This window comes from Citrus clementina, unplaced genomic scaffold (assembly GCF_000493195.1).
Source record: "Citrus clementina cultivar Clemenules unplaced genomic scaffold, Citrus_clementina_v1.0 scaffold_7, whole genome shotgun sequence".
NCBI lineage: Eukaryota > Viridiplantae > Streptophyta > Magnoliopsida > Sapindales > Rutaceae > Citrus > Citrus x clementina.
Window position 1 is genome coordinate 9117954 of NW_006262075.1, and position 13133 is coordinate 9131086.

The 13133-nt window shown below is 32.9% G+C and overlaps 2 protein-coding genes across 2 annotated transcripts; both read right to left on the reverse strand.

Annotated features, from left to right (window-relative positions):
* Positions 1-4454: 4454 nt before the first annotated feature.
* Positions 4455-8033, reverse strand: LOC18037321 (G-type lectin S-receptor-like serine/threonine-protein kinase At1g67520). Its single transcript, XM_006426935.2, has 8 exons — positions 6866-8033; positions 6571-6684; positions 6313-6417; positions 5992-6206; positions 5697-5907; positions 5345-5582; positions 5079-5229; positions 4455-4995 (listed from the first exon to the last, which is right to left on the reverse strand). The coding sequence occupies exons 1-8, from the start codon at positions 7917-7919 to the stop codon at positions 4681-4683; spliced, it is 2403 nt and encodes an 800-aa protein (XP_006426998.1). The 5' UTR covers positions 7920-8033; the 3' UTR covers positions 4455-4680.
* Positions 8034-9701: 1668 nt separating this feature from the next.
* LOC18037669 (G-type lectin S-receptor-like serine/threonine-protein kinase CES101) lies at positions 9702-10599 on the reverse strand. The gene is made up of 2 exons (XM_006426937.2): positions 10105-10599; positions 9702-10018 (listed from the first exon to the last, which is right to left on the reverse strand). The coding sequence occupies exons 1-2, from the start codon at positions 10285-10287 to the stop codon at positions 9773-9775; spliced, it is 429 nt and encodes a 142-aa protein (XP_006427000.1). The 5' UTR covers positions 10288-10599; the 3' UTR covers positions 9702-9772.
* Positions 10600-13133: the final 2534 nt, after the last annotated feature.

Consider the following 13133-nt stretch of genomic DNA (forward strand, 5'->3'; position numbering starts at 1 on the left):
TATTCTTAATCTTGGAAACAACGCAACGTTTCCTTTGACAGAGTATGTAAAGTACTTTTCTTCTTTATTTGAAGTGTAGCTAAAGATGAAGTCGGAAATTGTAGAATCCCCTGAGGAATCGAATTAGGGTCAACGCCGAGAGTGAATGATCCTTGGTAGGGGTGTTCAGAATTCAATCAAATCCGCTCAATCTATCTGATCTGTAAAAATCCGATTCGTGGATTGGTGGATTGGATTGGATTGAAAATTTGATAATCCGCAATTGGTGGATTGGCTATGGATCTACTTCTGTAAATTCGCAAAAATCCACGAATCTGTAAAAAAAAAAATTATTTAATTAAAAAATAAAACTTGTAAATATGGCATTAGTACTTACTAGTAAATAAATAAATTAAAATATAATTACATTAACACTATATTATATTTTATTCGATAATAATATAAAATAAAAAATAATTAAATAAACAAATATAGTTTGTAAATAGTTAATTTCCATGTACTGATATAAGCGAATGAGATTTTTTTTCGATTTGCTGTGTTATATTTTTGAAATTTTAAATGTATTTTCTACCTTTATTTAAACAATTAATTTATTTAAATCTTATTCAATTTTAAATTTGATTGGTAGTAAAATTATTTTTATATTATTTTTTTTATTTAGTTAGTTCATGGACTGGACATAATTAAAAAATTTTAGTTCGCAAACCAATCCGCAAAATGGTGGATTGGATATGGATTGAGTCAAATCCACATCCGATCCACAGATGTATGGATTAGATTTGGATTGAATTTCATTAATCCGTGGATTGGATTGGATTGAAAATTTATAATCCACAAAATCGTGGATTGGATATGGATTGAGGTCTAATCCGTAAAATTCGATCCGTGAACACCCATAATCCTTGGGCAGTGGATTCTTTCAGTAATCCAGGATTGAAGAAGAAACCATTTTTTATCAGTCTCGAAATGTATCAGTCGGATAGTCAAAACTCTGCCACAACACTACTACTACTACTACTCCTCATCCTCCTACTCCTACTACTCCTACTACTACAATATATTACCAGTTAGTTTCACTCAAATTTAACAAAAATGTATGTACAATTTCAAAGCTGTTTATTCTGGTTCTCATATATAGCAACAACACTTCAATAACAAAAGAATTTAATTACAAATCGTAATTCTAAGTTTAATATCTGTTTGACTATGAATGATTAGATTATAATTTCATTTTATTCTGTAGCAATACAGAACCATAGCTCCCTTGGTCTTCGATCTTATTTTATTATCTGTCATAGAAAGCTAACCCGCCCATAACGAAACTCTTCAAAATATGTTTTTAGAATGATAAACGAAAAATTTTCGTACTCAATTACTCTTTGATACATCTGAAAGTCTTACAATAGACGGCAGAGTGATGCCACTTATTCCAAAAGTTATCCCAAAATGTCACCCGAAATAGTAAGTCACACATTCATTACATGAAATCATAAAAATGGGAGAACAAATTATCTTACTAAATCACTCAAATTATTCTTAAATAATGATATTACTGTGGTATAGACTCATCTACCTTCCATCCTTGATATTGTCACATCATTCACAGAACAAACTTCTAACTTGATTTCAGTAACTTCTGGCTCTTCATAATCAGAAGAAATATTAATGTAAAATGCCGGTTGCTTTGGTTTAGGCAGAGCCATGGTATCGTTGCTAAGCATGGAAACCACATCGGACATTGTTGGTCTATCAGCTGCTCGGTCTTGAACACACAAAGGACCCACATGAATACATCTCATAACTTCGTCGGGAGAGCATGATTCATCCAATGTTGGGTCCATTAACTCCAAAGCTTTGCCTTCATTCCATAGTTGCCAGGCCTGAAACAGGTAAAAGTTTTGCTTAAATAAACTAATCTTGCTCTATTTTTTATTAAATAAACAGGGGATTTTTTATTACTCACATATCCGACTAGGTTGAGTGGGCGTTCTGTGTCATAAGAACCATTGTTCTTCTTGCTACTTATAATTTCCAGTACCAAAACTCCGAAGCTATATACATCAAATATCGAAGGGTGTTATTCATGTTCAAGCAAGTTTCAACAACACCATTATGACTATTGCAAATGTCTGGGGTCGGGTAATTCCTTGGTCCTTGACCGGTTTATTGGAAAAATAAAATATGTAGTCTCTCATGTAGTTGAGATGATGATATGATGATATATGTGATGAAATGGATGGAGAATATTCATAATCATGATATAAATATTAGGATGATGATGATAATGCAAAAATCAGGATGACATAACACCAAATTATGTCCTATTAGCTGTGATTTAAATATCTGAACTTTATAAGCCTATCGTTCTAAAATTTTAACACGTGTATACGTTTATTAACAAATGAATTCGTCTAGTACAAACGTGGAGTCAACAATATGACATCGACATTTTTATAAATGCTCTCATAGGGAAAGTAAGGATAGTTTTTTTATTCAAATGTTATGAAAAACTATGGAGATGACAACCAAGTCCAGCATGATTTCGAATCAATCAAGGTCAACCCAGATTTTAGACAGATAATTAAATAAACGCTAGCTAAGTCAACAATCTAACTTATGAAAATTATTGATTTTTTTGCGGTATGCTTAAAACATGAAATTAATTTTTGTTTTCTATGTAATTTCTTTATCATGCACATGCACGCATACAATCATTTTGATTCCCCAAAAATTAACATCCAGTCATTCAAATTAATTAAACTCTTCATCTCTCACCTGAGTCACCGGCGGCTGTGGTTTCTCGGATGTATATCAACCGGTAAGTGAATACAGGATTTGTAAACACCGCATCAGTAAAATTCGTCCCTTCGCTCCAAATCTGACAGCCGATTTTATTATTTTCATTCGCGGAGGCAAATGCAATACAAGAACAATTTTTCTGGCACGCAAGCTGACAGTCGTTAATGGTCATGTTGTCACTTTCTTTAAAAGTGAATCGATCGTTAGATATATCAGCCCTTAGGGCTGTTATTGTCTTGAAATCAGAAGACGCGTTTCTGCAAACTGGATAACCCTCAATTAATTTCTCCGTCCCATTGTGGGTGGCCAGTGTTCCGTCCGCCATTATTCTTAATCTTGGAAACAACGCAACGTTTCCTTTGACAGAGTATGTAAAGTACTTTTCTTGTTTATTTGAAGTGTAGCTAAAGATGAAGTCGGAAATTGTAGAATCCCCTGAGGAATCGAATTAGGGTCAACGCCGAGAGTGAATGATCCTTGGTAGGGGTGTTCAGAATTCAATCAAATCCGCTCAATCCGTCTGATCCGTAGAAATCCGATCCGTGGATTGGTGGATTGGATTGGATTAAAATTTTGATAATCCGCAATTGGTGGATTGGCTATGGATCTACTTCTGCAAATTCGCAAAAATCCACGAATCTGCAAAAAAAAAAAATATTTAATTAAAAAATAAAACTTGTAAATATGGCATTAGTACTTACTAGTAAATAAATTAATTAAAATATAATTACATTAACACTATATTATATTTTATTCAATAATAATATAAAATAAAAAAATAATTAAATAAACAAATATAGTTTGTAAATAGTTAATTTCCATGTACTGATATAAGCGAATGCGATTTTTTTTCGTTTTGCTGTGTTATATTTTTGAAATTTTAAATGTATTTTCTACCTTTATTTAAACAATTAATTTATTTAAATTTTAAATTTGATTGGTAGTAAAATTATTTTTATATTATTATTTTTATTTAGTTAGTTCATGCACTGGAAAAAATTAAAAATTTTTAGTTCGCAAACCAATCCGCAAAATGGTGGATTGGATATGGATTGAGTCAAATCCACATCCGATCCGCAGATGTATGGATTAGATTTGGATTGAATTTCATCAATCCATGGATTGGATTGGATTGAAAATTTATAATCCGCAAAATCGTGGATTGGAGATGGATTGAGGTCTAATCCGTAAAATTCGATCCGCGAACACCCATAATCCTTGGGCAGTGGATTCTTTCAGTAATCCAAGATTGAAGAAGAAACCATTTTTTATCAGTCTCGAAATGTATCAGTCGGATAGTCAAAACTCTGCCACAACACTACTACTACTACTACTCCTCATCCTCCTACTCCTACTACTCCTACTACTACAATATATTACCAGTTAGTTTCACTCAAATTTAACAAAAATGTATGTACAATTTCAAAGCTGTTTATTCTGGTTCTCATATATAGCAACAACACTTCAATAACAAAAGAATTTAATTACAAATCGTAATTCTAAGTTTAATATCTGTTTGACTATGAATGATTAGATTATAATTTCATTTTATTCTGTAGCAATACAGAACCATAGCTCCCTTGGTCTTCGATCTTATTTTATTATCTGTCATAGAAAGCTAACCCGCCCATAACGAAACTCTTCAAAATATGTTTTTAGAATGATAAACGAAAAATTTTCGTACTCAATTACTCTTTGATACATCTGAAAGTCTTACAATAGACGGCAGAGTGATGCCACTTATTCCAAAAGTTATCCCAAAATGTCACCCGAAATAGTAAGTCACACATTCATTACATGAAATCATAAAAATGGGAGAACAAATTATCTTACTAAATCACTCAAATTATTCTTAAATAATGATATTACTGTGTTATAGACTCATCTACCTTCCATCCTTGATATCGTCACATCATTCACAGAACAAACTTCTAACTTGATTTCAGTAACTTCTGGCTCTTCATAATCAGAAGAAATATTAATGTAAAATGCCGGTTGCTTTGGTTTAGACAGAGCCATGGTATCGTTGGTAAGCATGGAACCCACATCGGACATTGTTGGTCTATCAGCTGCTCGGTCTTGAACACACAAAAGACCCACATGAATACATCTGATAACTTCGTCGGGAGAGCATGATTCATCCAATGTTGGGTCCATTAACTCCAAAGCTTTGCCTTCATTCCATAGTTGCCAGGCCTGAAACAGGGGAAAGTTTTTCTTAAATAAACTAATCTTGCCCTATTTTTTATTAAATAAACAGGGGATTTTTTATTACTCACATATCCGACTAGGTTGAGTGGGCGTTCTGTGTCATAAGAACCATTGTTCTTCTTGCTACTTATAATTTCCAGTACCAAAACTCCGAAGCTATATACATCAGATTTCATTGAGACAATGCCATTCATCACATACTCGGGAGACATATAGCCACTGCAGAGCAAATGAGCAAGAATCAGTTGTTGAAATTAGGGAAATAAATTTATTTATGCACTAGTTAATGATCACGCTCTATGAGTGCTAGGAAATACAACATGCATATACTTACTGCGTTCCAACAATTCTGTTTGTGTTTGCTTCCAATTCATTCATCGTGAAAGTTCTAGCCATGCCAAAATCAGATATTTTTGGATTCATTTGTTCATCAAGTAAGATATTGCTGACTTTCAAATCCCTATGGATAACTCTTAATCTTGAATATTTATGGAGATATAGAAGCCCTTGAGTGATCCCTTCAATTATGCTGAAGCGTTTCTTCCAATCTAATAAACTTTTTCTACTAGAATCTGTCTCATAATATATAATATTTATAAAAAAAAAGATGTACTGCTTCAAATTAGTGGTCAACAAAAGGGGGAAGTTCATGTAGATGCTAAATCTTCATGTCAACATAGGCATACCGAAAATAAAGAAATCCAAGCTTTTGTTAGGCAAGTATTCATATACTAAAAGCCTTTCACCTCCCTGAAGTGAACATCCTAAAAGCCTCACAAGATTAGTGTGCTGAAGTTTTGCAATGAGTTTAGCTTCATTCTTGAACTCCACTATTCCTTGTCCTGAACTTTTTGAGAGTCTCTTTATTGCTATTTCTTGCTCATCCTGTAGCTTTCCCTGAGATCATATTCGCTCTGTCTCGAATTACTAATTATACTCTGAATACATCAACCAAAAACAAACGAGACAAGAATATTTTACCTTATAAACAGGACCAAAGCCGCCCTGTCCAAGCCTATTGGCAGGTGAGAAGTTGTCCGTAGCAACAGCAATGGTTTGGAAATCAAATATCTTCAAGTCACGCTTCACGGTTTGATCACTACGAGCTTGTGTTTTTCTGTTCCCAAATATGGTGGGAAGTGATACGTTATGTCCAAGTTCTCGCAATAGCTTTTGCCGATTCACCATGCTTTCAACTAGTTGAGAGGTATGGAAAGTAAAGTTCAAGTAATGCTTATGTTTCTCTGATCCATCATTAAGGATATAAAAATAAATAACAAATAAACTTTTACTAGAGATTACCTTTAGCCTTGAGTTTTTTCAGTAGCAGAAAAGATACGTAGCTCAACAGAGGCACCACTGAAACCACTCCAATCACAATGACTAAAGACATCCATCGTTTCTCCTCTGCAATAAACCAAAAGGTAAAATACTTGATTTTCAATGAAACGTTAATTACAACATTATGAATGAACTAGTGCATGTAATTAACAGTTGTGATGATAATTAATTACTGTCAAATAATGAAAGCAGACATATTTTTCAAAGAAGATCGTATACCTTTGGCGTTGAGGTGTTTTCTACGTATTATATAGCCTAAGGAAAGCAATAGGCACATCCCTAGAACTACGGCAGCTGCAATGATTAACCAAAACCACCACTTCTTTTTTCCACCTGCCAATGATAGAAACATTCAATAGTGGGACTAGATCTTTAAAAGATCAGCACAAAAGTCATATCCAAATTCTCTATTTACCTATTGTGTGTGTTTGATTAAGAAAAATAATAACAATAATCACTTCAAATTAAAAAAATAATAATAACAATAATTACTTCAACATTGAAGCAGATTTACCTTCTGGTTCTGTATAGTAAGATGGAGGGTAGTAAGATGGAGGGCCATGGCCATAATAATTGGTCTGATCTTCACATCCTCCTAAAAGAGTGCATGAAATATCTATTCCAATGTCATCCTTGAGACGGCCGTCAGAATCAAAAGTTAACGCCGGAAATGATGTAACATCTTCATTTACAGAATAAGTCAAGTATCTCTCTTGTTCATTTGAAGTGTAACTGAAGTTGTAGAATTGATGGTAGAAGTTGTAAACATCATCTACACTCCCTGGAATACCGGACTTTAAGGACCCGTTTAGCCAAATCGTACTCGTCCAAACGACTTTATCATCTTTCCAAATGACTAACTTGTTTGTGATATTGGGGTCCGTCCCAAGTCCAAGACGGTATGAAACTTCGGCAGATCTGCTACTTCGGAGAAACCACTGATGCCCTGTTTGCAAGTTAATCCCCAGTTTCATCCCTGGCAAAAGTGTATCAGTCGGATAATCAAAGCTTTGCCAAAGCTCCCTCCTTATAGATAATCCGTCCGAATTCATCTCATACAGCACCAAATTGCCATTTTTCAGTAGAGTAGCCCTCGTAGTATTACCTGCTCTTCGAACTGAGCTTATCTCAATCGGACTTTTTCCATTGCGTAAAATTTTCAAATTTCCATCGGTACTATCTATAATAAGAGTGGCTGATTCATTACGTAAGACTGGGGTGTCGCGGTTAGCAATCCAAACTGGCCGCGGCTTTATTGCTTGGTTGTATGATTGCATTGACACGTCCCCAGTTGGATACCCCATAAGGCAGTTGAATGCGACATCGAGAATTCTATCTCTAGGCTTCTTGTAATATATTGCCAAGTAACGGTTTCTCCTACCGGAAGGGCTAAAGAATCCCAATCTGAAGTTGCCATAAGCTGAAACAAGCTCCTCCCCATCTTTCAGGACTTGCCCTTGTTGTAATTTGTCTGTCTGGCAATAGCAAAGCCCTGGCAACAGTACTAATAAGAATGAAGTGAAGCTCAAAAGGGCGTGATTATTGTTTGTTGTTGCTTTGATAGCCATTACTTGAACTGCTTAGTTATTAGGACCTGTGAGAGATGTAGGTGGGAATAGCAATCAGCCCCACGCGGCCCCACGGCTGATTTCAGGACGTTCAAGGCAGCTTCAAATGAATTTAAACTAAGAGGACTTTTACTACTTGTTGAAGGCAGCCTCTAAGTTACAATAATTGTAACATACATCCCTCATGTGAACCACACAAAATTATAGGACCCACAATTTGTGTGGTTCACATGAAGAATGTATGTTACAATTATTGTAACTTAGCATTTGCCCTTGTTGAATATTAATAATTCAAAGGTTGGGGTTGACTAATGGTAATTTAGACTTCCAACCATCCTTTGTAAATCTTATCGTAATGTATCCTGTCACCATATTAAAACTTGTATAATTGACTAACTATTGGTATATATCCTAATCTATACTGTTTAGGTACTATTTTTGTTGAGCAACAAAAATTCATAAGGTTTTCTTTTAAGCTTTTATGCGAACTCCTTCGGTCCTTCCGTTGAAAAAAGTATGGTTATGAATTTAACTTTGACATCTCAACCCAATACATGTTGCTTATTAATGCATATATTTGAGAGATTATGTGTCCATTTAATCCTTATATTGATACATTTATCATTAATTTTTTTATTATTTTTGCCTTATTTTTACAATGTTACTATCTTACAATAATTTTTTAAATATTAATGAAAACTACATTAATAATTTAACCTCAAAAAATTAAAAAAAGAAAGAAAGAATGTATATTAAATTTTATGGAAACTCACGTATATCTAAAAAATTTAATATTATAAAAAAATTAAATTACTAATTTTTTCGGACATTAATAAAAAAAATTAATACATTAACTCGTCAGCAGAATATTCCACAAAAATTAACATATTTTTTTAATTTTTTAGGGTAAAAATAATAATTTAATTTTTCTTTTTACTAATGTCCCAAAAAAATTTTTTTAGGGTAAAAATGTCCCAACGATTTTTTATTTCAATCTATGTATTTCAACAGAAATGTAATTAAAAAACTGTAATTAAAAACGACTTTTTTCATGAACAACGACTTTTTTTAATTAAAAAAAAAATAAATTTTGGAAATGTTGACACATAAATTTTGAACAGGAAGTTTTTCAAACTTTAATTAACTTAATACATTATTATTTTTTTAGTTTCTCCTTGTTCCCATCGAAGTTTAACTTATCAAGCATTTTCCTTTTTGTTTTATTATCTGTTTCGCATTAACAATTAGGAGTCACGTGGTCTCATAAATATACAACGACATCTATATATCTACGATGTGATATTTTTGAAAAAAAACCACTCATTAAACAACACGTGTTGACAATGATGTGACCATACGGCATACGCGGTGTTTTGAGTGAATGACTCCCCGAACTCGCATGTGAGCATTAAATGCGTTACTCGAGTCAAATAAGTCAACGTCTGCTATAGTCAGTCGCAAAAGGCGCGTGTTTATTCCATCTTGTTGCTGTTGATCTGTTTAAGTGAGTAATTTAATTAGATCAAATTAGGAATTCTTCATCGCAAATCAGATCAATTGACCTGTCTCAATTGTTAGTTTAATTCATTGCAACTCAACAGTAACAATTTACTTTGGAAATTGTCCGATAACCTTTACAAACTTTCTTTGTTTCAGTAAATGAATGATTTATAAAATCCTATATATTACACATAAGAATATAATTAATTCTCAAAATTTACCAAATATCTGCATACATATGAAGAAGCTTTTATTTTCTTCATGGAAGCTTAGATATTCACTATAAAACAATTATTTGACTTACATCTTAGATAAAAGTACTTGTTATATATATATATATTAGTGAAATAGACCTACATCTTAGTCTCAAATGCCGAAAAAGACCTACCAAAAATAAAGAAATCCAAGCTTTTGTTTGGCATGAATTCATAAACTAAAATCCTTTCTGCTCCGTGAAGAGAACATCCCATAAGCCTTACTAGATTTGTGTGCTGGAGTTTCGCAATGACTTTAGCTTCATTCTTGAACTCTACAATTCCTTGACTTGTCCGTCCTGAGAGTCTCTTCACTGCAATTACTTGCCCATCTAGTAACTTTCCCTGCAATGATGATGATCCCTGATTTTAACCATTTATACAACTAATAATAAAAATGCCATTAATAAAAATTTAAAAAATTAATTTACCTTGTATACCGGACCAAAACCACCCTCCCCCAGCTTGTTTGTCGTTGAGAAATTGTTTGTAGCAGCAGCAATTGTTTGAAAATTGAACCCCTTCAGCTCGTGCTTCATATCTTTTGTTCTTCTTTTGCCAATGAAAGTTGACAGACTATCTCCAAGCTCATTTACTAGGTTCTGTTGGTCCATTCTGCCTTCAGCTAATTAAGATACATAAGAAGGATTTTTACAGACTAGTGATTAGCAGCAGAAAAAATATCAAGATTAAGATAAGAAAAATGTTTTGAGAATATGTGGTTCACAAGCCCAATGTTGTGAGTATTCTTTCAAAGCCCAGACAAAACACTTGGGTTTCTCAGCCCTATGCAACCAGCAGCAAGAAGAAGAGTAGGTCTGAAGAAATAGTAGCTTCGTGATCACGTAAAATAAGTTCCAACTCTTTTCAAGTAGTCTCAACGTATCAACAGTGCCGACCAGCCAGCAATTAATTAAGCACCGAGGCTCTCTCACTGTCTCTCTTTCTCTTTGATGTCAATTAAGCCTGGCTAGTTTTCGGTATACTTGATTTATAAAGGAAAATGGAATGTAATAATAAATGTAAGATTAAAATTTTCAGTGATGCACGAAGTGCACTAACTATAATATTATTTTAAGTGGTTTTTCTAGTGGTGTTTAGAAGATTTTCAAGGTTTAAATAGCTAAGCTAGCCTTAGCATAAGGATCAAATCATATATTTGATATAATATCATTTATTTTTTTCTGTTTCATTAATCTTTTTTTAGGTTATAGTGTATGCAAAATTTAAACGTAATTTCCTGGAGGATGCTCAGACGGCAGTTTTGTCAGCTATTTAATAAACTAAAGAAGCACATCTTTTTCCCGAGACAATGACTGCCGTGCGAGGATGAAATTTTATAATTTTTATTAAATCCTTTGAAATTTGTCTATTTTGTCTTGTTTTTTTTCTCCCAAGGAACCTTCTATTTAAAGTTTTGATTGCGAAAAAGATGTGATCCCATCACCTACTATATAACAAGAAGAGGAGACAAAGAAAATATGGAAGCGTTGGTTTGTTCCATGTATCTTCTTTGTCATAATATTTTTTTTGTTTAATTAAAGAGTCTAAATATTTTTACTTTTTGGCAAGATACTGTTGATCAGACCTGCCGTTTGCATATAAAAGAAGAAAAATAATTAATGTGATTTCTCCAAATTTTTAGGGACTTAAATCATGAGTATTGAAAGAGGCTCTTTGACTGTCACAACTTCTTTCTCTTGTTGGCCGCATGATGTGCTCTTCAACTTTAGAGGCGAAGATGTCCGCAAGAACTTCATAGATCATCTCCATGCTGCTTTGAATCATAATGGAATTAATGTTTTCAAGGATGACAAAGAACTTGAAAGAAGAAAAGATTAGTGTAGTTAAATTAAAATTAGTGTGAACGTAGTAGCAAATCAGTTTCATAATATGTATAAAAATTGAAATCATATAATTAAGTAACATGTGATAGAAACAATTGGAATGAGAAAATTCAAACCCAACCCAATAAAATTGGTCTGGATTGGGTTGCATTGTGACTCGAGGGTTCAAAATTTTTTTAATTTCTTCTCCTGTTTTTTTCCCAATCATTAATAACTAAATTAACGCATCTCAGCCGCTGACCAGTTTAGCCATTAGATCTATTGGCTGAATAAAAAAAGGACAAAGTTTGGGATACCTTGCAACTGTTGCAAGGTAGTTGGACTCTAATTTATATATATATATATATATATATTATATTACTACTGTACTTAATTACATTTCTGCGTCGTGTATAATTTCCTGGAAGATGGTCCAACAGTAGCAATATTACTTAGTATCATCATGTCATGTGTTTGATCTTATCTCATTTATATTTATATCTTTATTATTTCATTTGTCTTGTTTTAGTTTCTTGGTATTTATTGTAATATAAATAATTCATAAATATTTGCATTTCTGTTTCATATATACTTTCCTGGAAGATATTCCAAAAGCAGATTAAACAAACAAAATGAATTGTTGTGTCACCTACTAAAGAACAAGAACAAGAGACAGAGAAAAAATAAATAAATAAATACAATAAAGAAAATGATCAGTGGAGAGTTAGTTTATTCCATGTATCTTCTCAGTCAAGACTACTTTTTGTTTCATTAAATAGTCTAAATTATTGAAAAGTTTCGGTGTTAAATTATTGAAGCTTTTGTTATCTTTGACTAGTCTTTGATTCCATTCTCCACCGTAGACCATTGTCACTCTTTATATTGAGTAGACTTGCTGTCGGCAAGCGAAAATGGAGGAATTAATTAGAAAGCATGAAATCTTCTCCTTGATTTCTTTGAAACAAACTTAATTGGGATCCAAAGTCAAATAAGTTAGCAAAGTTACAAAATTGCTATGGTACTTTACAAAGTTCATAATTTCCAAGCATTGACAGATAATGTATTAACAAATACAGAAATGGTCAAATTACAAGCCTCACAAGTTGCAACACTAACAAGTTTTATCTGAGTTGATTCTCCTTGACCACTGCTTGTATAAAAAATCTGAATAATAACTTACAACTTCTGAGGCTTGTAACCAAAGATGCCTAAAACCAATTATTTCTAAGAGAAGTGGACAGCTTTAAACCTTTCTTCCCAAGCTTTAAGCAACTTCAAAGAAAAATGTCAAGCCTTCAAGCTTTACTTTCCAATCTTTACTTATTGCAAGGAGAAAATACTACAATTTAAAAAAGAAAAAAAACTGGAAGATTGTAGTGGAATTATTCCAAAAGAATATTTTATTCATTTTTCCCTAAAAAAATACAATAACATTTGAAGATGCCCTTAATAAAATACACAAGGAAATCCTTGCTTTTGTTGTGTAGATTATTGAAGCTAGCTTTTCTCAACATATTTCTCTTGCTTCCTGCAATACACTCAAAAGCTGTATGTTTTTTTTCTTATACATATTTCTCTTTCACTTTTAGAATTAATTCGCATATCTTGATGTACGTTTAATTAATTATTAATAT